At 37.7% G+C, this 19,174-nt stretch overlaps 1 protein-coding gene across 1 annotated transcript in view; it reads left to right on the forward strand.

The window, feature by feature from the left end:
- LOC124776600 (sodium-independent sulfate anion transporter-like) overlaps positions 1-16,740 on the forward strand; it is a 171,574-nt gene extending 154,834 nt beyond the window's left edge. Inside the window, exons 12-13 of the mRNA XM_047251668.1 lie at positions 479-632; positions 14,920-16,740. Coding sequence (XP_047107624.1) covers positions 479-632; positions 14,920-14,984 — 219 coding nt within the window. The 3' untranslated portion in view covers positions 14,985-16,740. The remainder of the gene's footprint in view (positions 1-478; positions 633-14,919) is intronic.
- Positions 16,741-19,174: the final 2,434 nt, after the last annotated feature.

Below are 19,174 nucleotides of genomic sequence, written 5' to 3' on the forward strand. Positions count from 1 at the left end.
TGTGCAATATGAAAAGGTCATGCATAATTACAACTTGTTAGAAGGAACTGTATGAGTGATATTTAAGGTATCACAGAGACTCATGAGTTGTGAGACACCTTTAATAATCTATGTATGAATTCCAGAGTATGTTTTATATACCAGTGATTCCACATTTCCCATTTTTAAATTACTGCTCCTTTTTAAAATTCAATGACATCCCTAATTTATTGTGATGCTAGTATTTATACTCGTCTCAGCATTGTAATGAATAATTCCTGCCAATGAATTCAAATTTTCAGTCTCGCATTTCTACATATTTTCTTTGAAAAACTACAACAAAAATTATGATCCAGGATTGCTAATTCCATAAAAAATTCATTGTTACCTTTTGCACCAGGATAATAAAGGTTATAATAATCAGTAGATAACAAGACAGAACATTTACATGTAAATAACTTTAAATTACAGTTGTGATGAGTGAAGCCATTGCTTTCAGGTTGTTGAATGTCTAACACATGACTTCTCAGTAAGACGTCAACCTCTCTTCTTCTTCAATCTGAAGCCAAGTATAGTCAACATGTTCAGTGGTCTGCGTCCAAAGGACTTCATTGTTTATGACCAAGAAGATGAACTGGATAGTCTTATTCGTGGTAAGAAAAAATTCTAATCAATTTTTGCTTTTTTGATAGATCAACTGATATTTAGAAATTTTAATGATTTCACCTAAAGATATCATATAGTTTAGGGTTACTACCACTCCTAATATGGTATCCATAGCTAGAGATGCAATCCTTCATAAAGTAACATATGATGATGTTCAATAAATTAATTTCTGAAATTCTGCTTCACAATTGGCTCCCAGTAAAAAGTTTCTCTTTTGAAATGATTGTGAAGTATAGGTAATGAAGTAGATTTTCCAATATTTCTGTTGTTGTTGTTGTGGTCTTCAGTCCTGAGACTGGTTTGATGCAGCTTTCCATGCTACTCTATCCTGTGCAAGCTTTTTCATCTCCCAGTACCTACTGCAACCTACATCCTTCTGAATCTGCTTAGTGTATTCATCTCTTGGTCTCCCTCTACGATTTTTACCCTCCACGCTGCCCTCCAATACTAAATTGGTGATCCCTTGATGCCTCAGAACATGTCCTACCAACCGATCCCTTCTTCTGGTCAAGTTGTGCCACAAACTTCTCTTCTCCCCAATCCTATTCAATACTTCCTTATTAGCTATGTGATCTACCCATCTAATCTTCAGGATTCTTCTGTAGCACCACATTTCGAAAGCTTCTATTCTCTTCTTGTCCAAACTATTTATCGTCCATGTTTCACTTCCATACATGGCTACACTCCATACAAATACTTTCAGAAATGACTTCCTGACACTTAAATCAATACTGGATGTTAACAAATTTCTCTTCTTCAGAAACGCTTTCCTTGCCATTGCCAGCCTACATTTTATATCCTCTCTACTTCGACCATCATCAGTTATTTTGCTTCCCAAATAGCAAAACTCCTTTACTACTTTAATTGCTTCATTTCCTAATCTAATTCCTTCAGCATCACCTGACTTAATTAGACTACATTCCATTATCCTTGTTTTGCTTTTGTTGATGTTCATCTTATATCCTCCTTTCAAGACACTATCCATTCCATTCAACTGCTCTTCCAAGTCCTTTGCTGTCTCTGACAGAATTACAATGTCATCGGCGAACCTCAAAGTTTTTATTTCTTCTCCATGAATTTTAATACCTACTCCGAATTTTTCTTTTGTTTCCTTTACTGCTTGCTCAATATACAGATTGAACAACATCGGGGAGAGGCTACAACCCTGTCTTACTCCCTTCCCAACCACTGCTTCCCTTTCATGTCACAATTACAAAAATGTGAGAAGTATTTTATAAGCAGACAGCCAAGACTTCTTAATTATAGGTTCAGTAAATGTGACAGAAAACACTTCTGCTACTCTATTAGGTCCGTCAACCATTAGGTCTGTCAAGTAGAAAACAGACTGGAACAGACTCCCAGGATGACTGTATCAACCAATAATTTACCCATACGGCATTGCTCTGCCACCAGTTGTGCACTTCTTGGTGGCATGCATCTAACTATTTTGACAGCGAGTTACAAGTCATAAGTTACCATTTATCAGATACTGTGGGAGCTTATTTATCATTACAATGGAGTTTTATCATAGAGTCCAGCAAGCTAATGAACTACGTCCCAGCAGTCTTGCTTTACTCCACCCCCACCCCTCCTTTTCTACTATATTATTTACCCAACAACTAAGCCCCATTACAGTAATGAACAAGCAAAGAGCCTAGAATTAATTCACTTAAAATATAGCATTGTAATGACACAACTGGACCAGTCTTTAAGCAACAATATAATGAAAAAGATAGATTGCTACTCACTATATAGAGGAGATGTTGAGTCACAGAAAGGCACAACAAAAAGCCTGCTACATATTTGAGCTTTTGGCCAAAAGGCCTTCTGCTAAAGTAGAAAACACACACATTCATGCAAGCACAACTCACACATATATGATCACTCTCTCTGGTAACTGAGGCCAGACTGTGAGCAACTGCATGCAATGGGAGAAGCAATCTGTGAGTTATGCGGCAAGGAGGAGGCTGGGGCAGGAATGACAAGGGATAGCAAGGTAGGGGTGGAAGAGGATTAGTGCAGCTTGTGGTCGGGCTGCTAGGTGCAGTCTTGTGGTTGGAGACTGGGGGGGGGCGGGGGGGGGGGGGAGGGGGGGGGGAGAAGTAGAGGAGGGGAAAAATACGACTAGGTGCATTGGTGGAATAGGAGGCTGTGTAGGAGTGGGATCCAGGAAGGAGATAGGTGAGTGAACGACAGGCACTAGGGAAGATTGAGGCCAGGGGGTTATGGGAATGTAGGATATATTGCAAGGATAGTTGCCACTTGGGCACTTCGGAAAAATTGGTGTTGGTAGGAAGGACATGGATGGTGTAGGCTGTAAAGCAGTCACTGAAGTGAAGCTCATTATGTTCGGCAGCATGTTCAGCAACTGGCTGGTCCAGTAGCCTCTTGACTACAGTTTGTCAGTTGCCATTCATGAGGATAGAGAGCTTGTTGGTTTTCATGCCCATGTAGAAAGCAACTCAGTGGTTGCAGCTTAGTTTGTAGATCACATGATTGCTTTCACAGGTAGCCCTATCTTTGATGTGATAGGTGATGCCTGTGACCAGACTAACATAGGTGATAGTGGGAGGATGTGTGGGACAGATCTTACAACTAAATCTATTGCAGGGATATGAGCCATGAGGCAAGGGATTGAGAGCAGGATTGGAGTATGGATGGACAAGGATATTATATAGGTTTTGTGGACATCAGGATACCATTTGGCAGGGGTGGCAAGGATAGCTGGTAGGATATTCCTCATTTCAGGGCATGACGAGAGGTAATCAAAACCCTGCCAGAGAACATGATTCACCTGCTCCAGTCCTGGGAGGTACTGACACAAGAGGGGAGTGCTATGTCAGGAGGTTTATAAACAGCACACTTTATGCAATAGAGCAAAAGATCCTTTCTGGACACTACATCCCTAATTTTATGCTACTAATAATACATGTTTCAAAGATCTATATCTACATCTATACTCTGCAAACCACTGTGAACTACATGACAGAAAGTACCTCCCTCTGTACAAGTTATCAGGTCTTTTCTCTCATTCCATTCATGTAAGAAACACAGGAAGAATGATTGATTAAATGCCTGCACATGCGGTATAATTAATGTAATTTTGTGCTCATGATCACTTTGGGGGTATCGTAGTGGGTTGTTGTATATTCCTAAAAGTCATTATTTGGTTCTTGGAACTTTGTAAGTAGGCTTTATTGGGATAGTTTACAACTCTTGTCGAAAGTCTGTCAGTTTAGTTTCTTCAACATCTCTGTAACACACTCCCACTTGTCAAACAGACCTGTGTCCATTCATACTGCCCTTCTCTGTATATGTTCAATATCCCCTGCTAATCCTATTTGGTGCAGGTCACATGCTTGGTTTGTAAGCAGTCTCTTTTCTAGACTGTTTGCATTTCCTTAGTGGTCCACCCATAAACTGAAGTCTGCACCTGCTTTACTCACAACTGAGCACAGGTGATCATTCCATTTCATATCCCTGCAAAATGTCACACCCAGGTATTTGTATAAGTTGACTGACTCCAACTCATTGATATTATTGTCATATCATAATACATTTTTTATTTTTATTTAATTATTTTTTTGTTTTGTTTTGTTTTGTGAAGTGCACAATTTTATATTTTTCTGAACATTTAAAGCATGTTGCCAGTCTTTGCTCCACCTTGACATCTTATTAAGATCTTGCTAAATATTTGTGCAGTGTTTCTCAGACAGTATCATCTGCAAAAAATCTGATGTTGCTATTAATGTTATTTGTAACACCATTAATATGTAACATGAACAGCAGAAGTCCCAACACACTTCCCTGAGGCACATCCAAAATTTCTTCTGCTTCTGTTGAAGACTATCCATCCAAGATAACTTGCTCTTTCCTCTGTACCAAAAAATCCTCAATATAGTCAAAATTCTCACTTAATGCTCCATACAACCATACTTTTGATAATAAGCATAGATGTGGTAGTGAGTCAAATGTTTTTTGGAAATTGAGGAATACTGCAACTATCTGTCTGCATTGATCCAAGGCTTTCAATAAGTCAAGTAAAAAAAATGCAAGTTGGGTTTCACAGGATTGGAGTTTTTGTAATCTGTGCTGGATGGCATGGAAGAAGTCATTCTGTTAGAGATAACCTCTCTATGCTAGGGCTAAAAATATATTCTTAGATTATACAACAAATTGATGTCAAAGATACCGGACAGAAGTTTTGCGGGACACTTCTATCACCCTTCTTGTAGGCTGGTGGGACCTGTGTTTTCTTCTAACTACTGGGCATTGTTTTTTGACTGCATTCTACATTTAATTTTTGAATTTAAAATGATCATAAAAGAATATTTTTATCTTATCTATGAAACTGTTAAAATGCGGCATGTGCGTGTATGTTTTTTCTATATCTCATCCATATGTAAGCTAATGAAGATGGAGGGGAAATTACAGAATCAGAATTTTATTGTCATTTAACATACAAGTTAAATTATTAATTTAGTGTACTGGAGACTTGTCAGCTTGTAACTAGAATAGATTACACATGGAATACAAATTAGTTATCATAGAACTCCAGAGTCTGAATTTGATTTTTTATCATCCTCAAATGATCAGTTCACTATTAAAAATTCCTCAGCAGAGTAATAGTATTTCTGTATCAGAGATCTCCACAATTTTCTTGTAAATGACACAGTTTCAACCTTTCAAAAATTTTTGTCACTTAATGTGTTGCATATATTCATTTCCATATATTGCAGTATCTGTGTGACAAGGCAAAGATGCCATTCATCACATTCATGTAGGGAGCATGAAACTTTCTTTGTTCCTAGTTTCGTACCAGTGCTGCAAGCTGTTTTGAAGAAACAGTTTAAGATTTTTGTTTGTGAATAGAATTACTTCATATAGGTACAATGAGGGAGAATTGTAAGTTACAGATAATAACTACCCACCAAGTGGTGACACAACACACACACAAAAGAAGGTTGTAATTAGGCAAGCTTTCAGAGCCAGTGGCTACTTCTTCAGGCACAAGGATTGAAGGGGAAAGAAGAGGGGTGAAGGAAAAGGACTGGAGAGGTCTAGGAAAAGGGGAAGATTTCGGGAAAGTCACCCAGAACCGCGGGTCAGGGGAGACTTACTGCACGGGATGAAAAGGAAAGATTTTCCTTATCAGGCTGTGTATGCAATAATGACATTTGGTTTATCAACATTTTAAGAGTAAATTACCAAAGCATTGGTAAAAAAGTTCCTGAGTTTACTGTCTTCCAGGAAACTTGTCATGCTTAAATTATTCTGAGAACTGTGAGCTGCATGAAACCTGAAGTAGAAAGATCCACCACAGTTAATGAGGCATGGAATATATATTGAAAAGATGGATCCCGTCTAGAGTCCATAAGTGCAGTCACGTTATATGTGAAGTTAGCACGATAAACTCAGTAATTTCAATAATAACCAAACAATTCAATGACATTATTTATCTTGTGTCAGTATTCTCCAAGTTGAAATTGCGTTGCAGGTTTTTCTTTCCAGAGTCATCATGTATTCTGTGCAGATCTCTTTTAACAGTACCTGTATTGCTAGAAATAAGAATACTGGCCATACAATTTGTCTGCAGAGGTTAATTTATTAATCTGGATGAAAAATTAACTCTCATAGTTTTAGAATACACTCCACAATCAGTGCTACTATTGTGCAATGATTTAATACACAATAGCCCTTTACAAGTATGTCTGCTCATCAGCACAATGAGGGAGAATTGTAAGTTACAGATAATAACTACCCACCAAGTGTTGGCAGAACACACACATAAAAGAAGGTTGTCTCTCTTGTCGAGTCATTATGTCTCTTAATTGTTGAATTACTGGCTAGATCAAGAAATGATTGTCTTGTCTTATTGAGTCAAAATGTCTCATAATTGCTGAATTACTGGCAATATAAAGTAAATGATTACATTCATATTTTTCTTTCTTATGTAGGCCATTAAAAAGCACAATATTTAAAAAATGTATCTGTTATTGGTAGTTTTCATGAACTATTTCAGTATTTATGTAGTCATTCTTTTATGCAAAAATATAATTTATAGTTTTTGCTTTTTTGAGTAAAGGTAATTTGGGCTCAGAATTTGTATCAAAATTCTTTAGTCAAATTGACATTTCAAAGTAGAAATCTATTCTGGATATTCTGTCTCCTAAGCTTTGTGATGTGATATAGAAATGTTTTTGCAAATTTGGCATTCTTGAATGTATGTCTATTTCTATTTTTTAGTAATTCCGAAGGTTGATTAAGCATTATGATCATTACCAGACTAGACTGAGTGCTATTGTAATTTCAAATTCTTTCCAATCTATTTGATTTTGGATTATTGTTTAGTTTCAAACATGGTTGTAATTACAGTATGTCAACAACCTTTGCTAACTGGAAGAATGTAAGTCAGCTGTTACAATATTAAGTAATTACAAGTATTTTAGGTATTTCAGATATCTGGTATTTCAGAGTTTAACATTTCAATTACAGATGTTATTCACTGAAATAAGGTGTGAAAAGTTCAGCTGAAGAGATAGGTAGCCAGCAACATATGATTCAGTGCTTGACAACTGGCCAGATTACTTAGTGAACTGACCAATACCCCATTTTTAGCAGCCACCTGATTTCACCATAATAGTTGTAGAATCATTCAGAGAAAGTTCATGATCATTTGTGCTGAAATACCCTGACTATACAATATTAACTGGAATATAGACTGGAATGGCTGTGGATTCATTGCTGCAGGTGGTATGCACAGATATTCTTGTGAAGCAGTTCTCAACACGTTTCCTGGAAACTGGTTTGAGCAGCTAATTTGAGAACCCACATGTAATGGAAATATTTTACACTTCATAGCTTCAAACTGCCCTGACCTTTTCAACAGTGTCAGTATAGAGACAGGGATTAGTGTATGATGTCCTCATAGAAATGACAGTTACTTAATTTAAATATCCATTAAGAAGTCTAGAAGAGTATTTATGCTGGATAGAGTAAATAAGCATCCTACTAAGACAATGAATGGACATCATTTGGTTCCAATATGATGAACCTAGAGGATTTATGGGCAAAGTTTAAAGTGATTGTAAATCATGTTCTAGAAAAGTATATGCCATGTAAGTGGACTAAGGACAGAAAAGACCTACCAAATTTAAATAACAAAATTCAGAAAATACTGAGGAAACAGAGATTGTTGCAGACTTGGTTGTCAAAAAGAACATGGAAAAGTCAACATGCAAAAGTTAGTAGAAATCTGTGTATCTATCAAGAGATTGATATGCAAAGCATACAACAACTTCCACTGTCAAACTTTAATGAAAGACTTTGCCAAAAACCTAAAGGAAATCTCTGATCCTGTGTAAAGTCATTAATCAGGATGAAGCCTTCTATCCAGTCAATCATCAACCAATTTGGTGTGGCAATAGAAAATTCCCCCCATGAACCATGGACCTTGCCGTTGGTGGGGAGGCTTGCGTGCCTCAGCGATACAGATAACCGTACCGTAGGTGCAACCACAACGGAGGGGTATCTGTTGAGAGACCAGACAAACGTGTGGTTCCTGAAGAGGGGCAGCAGCCTTTTCAGTAGTTGCAAGGGCAACAGTCTGGATGATTGACTGATCTGGCCTTGTAACAATAACCAAAACGGCCTTGCTGTGCTGGTACTGCGAACGGCTGAAAGCAAGGGGAAACTACAGCCGTAATTTTTCCCGAGGGCATGCAGCTTTACTGTATGATTACATCATGATGGCGTCCTCTTGGGTAAAATATTCCGGAGGTAAAATAGTCCCCCGATCGGATCTCCGGGCGGGGACTACTCAAGAGGATGTCGTTATCAGGAGAAAGAAAACTGGCGTTCTACGGATCGGAGCGTGGAATGTCAGATCCCTTAATCGAGCAGGTAGGTTAGAAAATTTAAAAAGGGAAATGGATAGGTTGAAGTTAGATATAGTGGGAATTAGTGAAGTTCGGTGGCAGGAGGAACAAGACTTCTGGTCAGGTGACTACAGGGTTATAAACACAAAATCAAATAGGGGTAATGCAGGAGTAGGTTTAATAATGAATAGGAAAATAGGAATGCGGGTAAGCTACTACAAACAGCATAGTGAACGCATTATTGTGGCCAAGATAGATACGAAGCCCACACCTACTACAGTAGTACAAGTTTATATGCCAACTAGCTCTGCAGATGACGAAGAAATTGAAGAAATGTATGATGAAATAAAAGAAATTATCCAGATTGTGAAGGGAGACGAAAATTTAATAGTCATGGGTGACTGGAATTCGAGTGTAGGAAAAGGGAGAGAAGGAAACATAGTAGGTGAATATGGATTGGGGGACAGAAATGAAAGAGGAAGCCGCCTGGTAGAATTTTGCACAGAGCACAACATAATCATAACTAACACTTGGTTTAAGAATCATGAAAGAAGGTTGTATACCTGGAAGAACCCTGGAGATACTAAAAGGTATCAGATAGATTATATAATGGTAAGACAGAGATTTAGGAACCAGGCTTTAAATTGTAAGACATTTCCAGGGGCAGATGTGGACTCTGACCACAATCTATTGGTTATGACCTGTAGATTAAAACTGAAGAAACTGCAAAAAGGTGGGAATTTAAGGAGATGGGACCTGGATAAACTAAAAGAACCAGAGGTTGTTCAGAGATTCAGGGAGAGCATAAGGGAGCAATTGACAGGAATGGGGGAAATAAATACAGTAGAAGAAGAATGGGTAGCTTTGAGGGATGAAGTAGTGAAGGCAGCAGAGGATCAAGTAGGTAAAAAGATGAGGGCTAGTAGAAATCCTTGAGTAACAGAAGATATATTGAATTTAATTGATGAAAGGAGAAAATATAAAAATGCAGTAAGTGAAACAGGCAAAAAGGAATACAAACGTCTCAAAAATGAGATCGACAGGAAGTGCAAAATGGCTAAGCAGGGATGGCTAGAGGACAAATGTAAGGATGTAGAGGCCTATCTCACTAGGGGTAAGATAGATACCGCCTACAGGAAAATTAAAGAGACCTTTGGAGATAAGAGAACGACTTGTATGAATATCAAGAGCTCAGATGGAAACCCAGTTCTAAGCAAAGAAGGGAAAGCAGAAAGGTGGAAGGGGTATATAGAGGGTCTATACAAGGGCGATGTACTTGAGGACAATATTATGGAAATGGAAGAGGATGTAGATGAAGATGAAATGGGAGATACGATACTGCGTGAAGAGTTTGACAGAGCACTGAAAGACCTGAGTCGAAACAAGGCCCCCGGAGTAGACAATATTCCATTGGAACTACTGACGGCCGTGGGAGAGCCAGTCCTGACAAAACTCTACCATCTGGTGAGCAAGATGTATGAAACAGGCGAAATACCCTCAGACTTCAAGAAGAATATAATAATTCCAATCCCAAAGAAAGCAGGTGTTGACAGATGTGAAAATTACCGAACTATCAGCTTAATAAGTCACAGCTGCAAAATACTAACACGAATTCTTTACAGACGAATGGAAAAACTAGTAGAAGCCAACCTCGGGGAAGATCAGTTTGGATTCCGTAGAAACACTGGAACACGTGAGGCAATACTGACCTTACGACTTATCTTAGAAGAAAGATTAAGGAAAGGCAAACCTACGTTTCTAGCATTTGTAGACTTAGAGAAAGCTTTTGACGATGTTGACTGGAATACTCTCTTTCAAATTCTAAAGGTGGCAGGGGTAAAATACAGGGAGCGAAAGGCTATTTACAATTTGTACAGAAACCAGATGGCAATTATAAGAGTCGAGGGACATGAAAGGGAAGCAGTGGTTGGGAAGGGAGTAAGACAGGGTTGTAGCCTCTCCCCAATGTTGTTCAATCTGTATATTGAGCAAGCAGTAAAGGAAACAAAAGAAAAATTCGGAGTAGGTATTAAAATTCATGGAGAAGAAATAAAAACTTTGAGGTTCGCCGATGACATTGTAATTCTGTCAGAGACAGCAAAGGACTTGGAAGAGCAGTTGAATGGAATGGACAGTGTCTTGAAAGGAGGATATAAGATGAACATCAACAAAAGCAAAACAAGGATAATGGAATGTAATCTAATTAAGTCGGGTGATGCTGAGGGAATTAGATTAGGAAATGAGGCACTTAAAGTAGTAAGGGAGTTTTGCTATTTGGGGAGCAAAATAACTGATGATGGTCGAAGCAGAGAGGATATAAAATGTAGGCTGGCAATGGCAAGGAAAGCGTTTCTGAAGAAGAGAAATTTGTTAACATCCAGTATTGATTTAAGTGTCAGGAAGTCATTTCTGAAAGTATTCGTATGGAGGGTAGCCATGTATGGAAGTGAAACATGGACGATAAATAGTTTGGACAAGAAGAGAATAGAAGCTTTCGAAATGTGGTGCTACAGAAGAATCCTGAAGATTAGATGGGTAGATCACATAACTAATGAGGAAGTATTGAATAGGATTGGGGAGAAGAGAAGTTTGTGGCACAACTTGACCAGAAGAAGGGATCGGTTGGTAGGACATGTTCTGAGGCATCAAGGGATCACCAATTTAGTATTGGAGGGCAGCATGGAGGGTAAAAATCGTAGAGGGAGACCAAGAGATGAATACACTGAGCAGATTCAGAAGGATGTAGGTTGCAGTAGGTACTGGGAGATGAAAAAGCTTGCACAGGATAGAGTAGCATGGAAAGCTGCATCAAACCAGTCTCAGGACTGAAGACAACAACAACAACAACAACAACAACAACAATAGAAAATTGCAAATGGAAGTTTTAATTTAAGAAATCATTCATGCAGGATGATCATAAGGACATACCATCATCTGACCATAGCACAGACTTCCATATGGAGGACACAGTAGTAGGCATCCTTGGCATAGACAAGCAGCTGAAAGAATACGAAACAAATTAAGTGACAGGACCATATAGAATCCTAGTCCGGATTGTCAGAGAGCACTACTGCACTGTCCTTTTACTTAGCTCACACCCAGAGCAAAGTCCCAAGTGAATGGGAAATATGTAGGTGACTCCCATATATAAGATGGGTATAAGAATGGATCCATAAAATTACATACCAGTATCCTTAACACAGGTTTACTGCAAATGTTTGAATACATTCTAAGTTCAAATATAATAAATTTCCTTGAGACAGAAAAGCTTCTGTCAACAAATCAGCATGGATTTAGAAAGCATCACTCATGTGAAACTCAGCTTTCCCTTTTCTTACATGATATCCTGTGATCTATGGATAAAGGGCAACAGGCAGTGTCCAAATTTCAAAATTTCTAGAAAGCATTTGAATTGTGTCCCATCTCAGACTGTTAATGAAGGTCCAGGCATACAGAATAGGTTTTCTGATATGTGAGTGGCTTAAAAATGTAATAGAACCCAGTGCAATGTCCTTGATGATGAATGTTCATCAAAGACAGGGGTAGCATCAGGGGTGCCTGAAGGAAGTGTATAGACTGTTCTTGTTCTCTGTATACATAAATGATGTGATGGATAGGGGAAACAATGATCTGTGGCTGCTGGTGATACTTAGCATATGAGAAGGTGGTGTCATTGAGTGATTGTAGGAGGATATAAGATGACTTTCTGTTTTGTGTGATGAATGGCAGCTTGCTGCAAATGTAGAAAACTGAAGTTAATTCAGATGAGTAACAATACTATAGTGTTCAAATACAGAATTAGTGGTGTGCTCCTTCACACAGCCACAGTGATATCCCAGCATAAATTTGCAAGGTGATATGAAATGGAACAAGCTTGCAAGGATGCTAGTAGGGGAGGCGAATAGTTGACCTAAGTTTATTGGGAGAAGTGCAGCTCAGTGTAAAGGATAACATAAATAGACCACTTGTGCAACCATTTCTTGAGCTGTACTTGAGTGGTTTGGACCCTCATGATGTCTAATTCACCTACATCTGCATCATTACTTTGCAACACACCTGACAATGTGTTGTGGAGGGTATTTTTGGTAGCCCTACATGATCCCACCCTTACCTGTTCCACTTGCAAAAGGCACATGGGAAGAATGATTATTGGTATTAGCTCCAATTTCTTGAATTTTCTTGTTGTAGTCATGTCATGGGACATATGTGGGCAGATGTTCCCAGAAAGTAGTGACTCAGAATTTCAATAGTAAACCTCTCTGTGATGTACAAAGCCTCACTTGTGGCATCTGCCAATGGAGTTTCCTGAATATCTCAGTAACGCTCTCCTGTGGACTAAATGATCCCATGACGAAACACATCACTCTTTGTTGGATCTTCTTTATTTCTTCTATCACACTTAATGGTTAATGGTCCCAGACTGATGAACAATACTCTAGAACTGTGGAACAAGTGCCTTCTCAACCACTTCTTCATTGGATAGATAACACTTCCTTAAGGTTCTTCCTGTGAATCTGTCAGACATCTGCTTTTTCTACTACTTTTTTTATGTGGTAATTCCATTTAAGCTCACTCTGGATAGATACCCCTAGATATTTTATGGTAGTTACTGTTTCCAACAGTTTGTCATCAATAGGGTACTTGTACAGTAGTGGCTTTCTTTTCCTGTGTTTGTGCAATATGTTGCCTTCATTCACATTCAGCATCGACTGCCTGTCCCTATACCATTCATCAAACCCCTGTAGATCTTTCTGCAAATCATTGCTGTCTTCTGGTGTTGTTCCCTTTTTATAGATAAGTACATTATATAGAAACTTCCTCAAAGAGCTTAAGATATATTCTCCTAGATCATTCATACACAGTGTAAACAGTAACTGTCATACTTCCATGTCATACACCCATGAAACTGCCTTTATATGATTATGTCCATTTTGTTCCATGAAGAGTAAGTGTTGAATTCTATCTGCCTGGAAGTCTTGAATCCAGTCACAGATCTGGTCCAATACTTGGTAAGCTGAATTATTTTTTTCACTAAGAGGTGGTGTGGTACAGTGTCAAATGCCTTGCTAAAGTTAAAGAACACTGCATCAACATGAGTGCTGATGTCAACAGTGCTATGGATCTCATGGAGGAACAGAGTGAGCTGAGTTTCATGAGATCTCTATTTGTGAATCCATGTTGATTTTTGTAGAGGACATTTTCATTCTCAAAAAACATCATAATACATTATCATAAAACATATTCCACGAGTCTTGAAAAATTTGATATGAACTATATAGGCCTACAATTATGTGCATCTATCCTGACCCTTTTTCAAAATGGGAATGACCTGCATTTTTTTCCACTCACTAGGTACCCTCCATTGCTTTAACAACCTACAATAAATTGTTGCTAGAAAGGGAGCAAGTTCCTTCACATAATCTCTGTAGAATCTTAATGGTATCTTATCTAGTCCTGATGCCATTCCACTACAAAACAATTGTAGTTCTTTTCATGTTCTGGAGTTAGTTATCTCAGTATATGCCATTCTGAAGCTTGTAAAATGATTGAAAGTTGGGCTCATGTTAAGCTCTCCCACAGTGAAAGGATTAAATGAAGATATTGATGCAGTTCAGAGACATGCTGCTAGACTTGTTACCGGTAAGTTTGATCAACATACGAGTGTTACAGAGATGCTATGTGAACTCAAATGGCAATCTCTGAAGGTATGTTAATGTTCTTCTTGCAAACACTATTGAGAAAATTTAGAGAACAGTATTTGCAGGTGACTCCAGAACGATTCTGCTGCCATCAATATATATTTCATGTAAGGACCATGAAGACAAGTAAAGAGAAATTAGGATACATACAGAGGCATATAGACAGTTGTTTTTGACTCACTACATTTACAAATGTAATAGGAAAGGAAATGAGTATCTGGTATTGGTAGGAGGCACCTACAAGCATGTACCATGTGATGCTTTACGGAGTATGTATGAATGTATGTTGATGCAGCTGTAGAGAGAACATTTAGAATATTTATGTTTCTTAACTGTGACCAACAAGATTCCCTTGGCCTTGTATTGCACATTTTCAATACAATTTTTTTCTGCAAGGTTAAAGTTCTTGTCAAGTTGTTAGCATTTCTCCAAAAGGCAACACCATATCTCATAATTGCCTCAAAGTAGCTATGGTACAAAAAAAGACCTATAATTTTGTTGTGTTTATATGAGTTACATTGGCTAAGACAGACATGGTGAATGTTGGTTGTTCAATTTATTTTTCCGGTAGTCATTATATGAGGACAATGATAAGGATCTGTTTTTGCTGCATGCATTTGTGCATTTGTGTGTGTGTGTGTGTGTGTGTCTAAGGAAGAAAGAAAGACAAATTAATTTTCATCTGTTGTATGTTACAGCTCATGAGAAATATGCAGCTGCTTATCAGAATGCAGTGGATCTCAGCATCATCTGTTCTGGATAACTAAAGAGGAAACCCCACAAAGAATATTTCTCTCATATACACACCTGTGTATTTACAAACTAGTCAAACAAATATAAAGTTCCAACTGATGCAGTACTGTATAATAACATGGCAATAAACCAAAACAGAAGCCTGCAGCTGCAGAATTGTACTTTCTTGTGAGATATCAGTTCTCAAGAGTTATTTTTGGTATCAATGTCTTACTGTTATTTAGTCATTCAGATAATATTCAGAATAAAGAATTACTTGTTGCATGAAGTATTGACAGTGATATTCATCACATTATCCAAGTTCCTGTGAAGTTCTGATTGTAACAAAGGGCTCAGAGCAAATGATCACAAATGTGCAGTGGGATGAATGTTTATAAACCTCCTCAGGAAATTGCTTTTATCAGTTACTACACATTCAATATAAAATTCTGACAAATGCTTGTCCTCCAACCTGAATTGCAGTGCCAACACTTTTTTAATGTAATATGTATATAATATTCAATACTTGGGCTTATACTCAAGAACAAAATGACAGGGAAAGATACATAAAAGAAAATATATGTCAAACATTCTGACAATGGAAATTCCACCTCACAAAAATGATGGATTTTTGTAGCAACCTTTTTGCACCAAATTGTATGTGTGTATATTATGACAATAATGGATGGAGCACACAATCCTAGTCATGAAGAGGCAATGAACAAATATTTTTAGTCTTAATTAGAGCAGAATTGTTAACTGCATGTTTGTTATAAGAAATTATAAATTTGAAATTATCCTTTTAAAATACATATTTCATTCACCACATAATGTTAGTGTGCCCTGTAAGTGGTGTTCTTATAAGAGTTTATGGTGCTCATAAATGCATTCTTCTAAATGGTGAATAATGCTAACAAATATGTATATGCTATGACTCAATAAAATTTCAATGTGGTAACTGAAAGTGCTTCTGTACTACAACTGGCGCATTAACGAAAATAACACGTCATTAATTCTTAATGTAGAACTTATTATTGTAAAATCCTGAAATTGTGACATTTTCTCAAGTTTAACTTGCACTACTGCAATGCAATGTCCTGGATCAGTGACAGTGTATGCTTAGGTATTATAAATATGTCTAATGAAGACATTTTTATCAAGTCATTTTCCAGTTTCATAACACTGTAATTAATTTGTTGGTAACTAAATAAGAATACTCATTTATCAAACAATGGAAAATTCAGGATGGAATGTAACCATATTTTGAAAAGGAAAATTGCTACTCACCATATAGTGGAGATGCTGAGTCACAGATAAGCACAACAAAAAACTGTCACAATATAAGGCCTTTTTCAACATGTTTCACAGATAGAGGTAGACATGTCTTGTATTTCAATGGTTTGGAGACCAGAGGGCTGGCTTATTTTGCATAATTGCCTTTGTTGAAAAAGGCCTTATTGGCTGAAAGCTTATATTGTGACAGTCGTTTTTTTGTGCCTACTTGCGATTCAGCATCTCCACTATATGGTGAGTAGCAACTTTCCTTTTCAGAAAAGTCTTTTGCTGTGGGCAAATTTCTTCTTATCATAACTTATTGTGTATAAAAAATATCCTCTTGCTTCACAATTATTTCACTTTACAGTAGTCACATAGTGTGCTCCCAGCTTATTGTATTTATTCTTAGTTCTGCTTACTGTTTTGCAGAAACTGTGATTTTTTATTGAAAATTTTCACTGACTGATGTTATCTTTTTTATTTAGAAATAAACTGAAGTTTTACTTAAAAGATCCTGGTTTTTGTTTCTCCTATCAGTAATTTTATTGATCATGTACATGTAGTGAGTTAAATAAAAACTGACTCACTTTTGATACGTGAATTAAAACATCCAGTTGTTTTATGTAAGTCTTATAATCCCACGAAGGCTGATATAGCACAGGTTCAAACAAATAAAAGTTAGTTATTGGCACCAGAAAGAAACATTAATGATCAGAAACAGTACGAAACAGAATGTGTAAAATTTGTTGGGAGACATGATCAAGTTAAAATTGAATCAGTACATAGATAAACTAATCAAAACATTTAATTCACATGTTTCACAGATAGAGGTAGACTTGTCTTGTATTTCAATGATTTGAAGACCAGAGTGCTGGCTTATTTTGCATAATTGCTCTCCATGCTGTCTAATGTAATGAACTTCTGGAGCAATTCAGAAAAATTGAAGAAACTATTCACTCAGAAAATGAAGCAGTTTGATTACTATATGATGTACCATAAATTAATGAACATTTTACCCAGACCTCTTCAAAGATCAGATAATTATTACCCCATGGTAAATATTGAAGTGGCATTGAAGGTATGATTTCTGTGAAATCTCTGAACATTCAACTATATTTCTGCTGTAGGTATTCATTGACCAGATATCCCAATTTGTTGATGAGGCTCATATGTACAGGTAGAAGAATTGCGGTTCCTTCATGTGTCAACGAAAATGATCAATTTTTGATAATGTAATGTAATTGGATAGATAAAAGATCTACTTGCCCAGTGGCAACAGGAGAACACACATATAAAGGTAACTTTGCAAGCTTTCAAAGACAGTGACTACTTCTTCTGGCTGTAGGGTTGAAGGGGAAGGAATAGGGGTGAAGGAAAAGGACTGCTGGGAAATAGAAAAAAGGGGTCGAGTTTGTAAAAGTGCCCAGAACCCCAGATCAGGGGAGACTTACTGGATGGGATGAGAAGGAAATACTGATTGTTGGGGACTGCACCGGACGAGATTTGAAAACATGAGAGCTTAAAGGTGGAAGGTAGGGTAATACACAAGACAGAAAGTGCATTGTATGTGGTAGGAGCACTGGTTGGGAAAAACAGACAGGTCAGAAAATGAAAAATGTGCAAAACAAAGAAAGTGAGAAAAGGAATAGCTGCTGTGAAGAAGTGCTGAGACCGAAGAAATTAATGTAAATGCTGTTGTTAGTATATTTAATGTGAACAGAAGTGTGTAGCTGACCAGTGAGTGTAGAGCAGCATCAAGCAAATTGGCATGAAATTTGGAATAGGACCATGTGAAATTTAATCAGGAGAATATATTTAGAGATTCCAAGATTTTTAACAGGTCAGCCACACTGAAGGTCAGCCGCATGCTTCAGTTCACATTAAACCTACTAACAAACAATAGAACTTACATTTTTACAGTTTCCGTCCTTGTTGAATTTTCCCTCCCATACAGGCTTGACATTTGAGGTAACTGTATTTGTTAAGATGCGGACTCTCTACATCAGTACACCATCATTTCACCTCAGCCTTCAATGGATGTAACTATTCCCAGCCTAGATCAAAAGCAGATCTCCCAGGCCATCACGTCCAGTCCTGGTACTACTGATCCATCCATAAAACAACTAAGGAGTACACCTCTTGTCACTGAGTGTTATCCAGATCTTTAATGTGTTAATCAGCTACTTCAACAAGGCTATGAATTCCTAAAATCATGCTCTAAAATGAGATTTATTTTGTCCAACATTTTCCCCATCACACCTAGAATAGCTTTCCGTTGCCCTCCCAATCTCTGCAATATCCTAGTCAGACCCTACGCTCCTTCTGCACCCATCTCCCTACCCTATGGCTCCTACTCCTGTGGCCATCCTCACTGTAAGACTGGCCCTATGCACCCCTCCTAGCACCATCTATACAAGTCCTGTAACTGAGAAAGCATATAAAAGCAAAGGAAGAGCCACCTGTGAAGCAACACATATCATATACCAGGTGCTACGTAAACAGTGTTTGGCCTTTTGCATCGGCATGACTACCACCAAGTTATCAGCTAGGATGAATGGGCATAGGCAGAGATTGTATACTGGCAACATACAACATCTTCTTGCAGAGCACACTATAACATGACAGTTGTGGCCTTGATGTCTGTTTTATCACATGTACCATCTGTGTTCTTACCACAGACATGTGTCTCAGAAATCCACCGGTGGGAATTGACATTACAATATGTCCTTGGTTTTCACCACCCACCTGACCTTAATTTATGTTAATTTCTTCAGTCTCAGCATTTCTTCATCGTAACTATTCCTTTCTTCACTCTCTTTTGTTTTTCTATATCTTTCATTTTCCGACCTGTCTATTTTGCCAACTCCCCATCCCACCTCTGTCACATACAATGTACTTTCTGTCTTATGTATTACCCTATCTTCCATCTCTAAGCTCTCATGTCTT

The sequence above is a fragment of the Schistocerca piceifrons genome, chromosome 2, assembly GCF_021461385.2.
Source record: "Schistocerca piceifrons isolate TAMUIC-IGC-003096 chromosome 2, iqSchPice1.1, whole genome shotgun sequence".
Taxonomy (NCBI): Eukaryota; Metazoa; Arthropoda; class Insecta; order Orthoptera; family Acrididae; genus Schistocerca; species Schistocerca piceifrons.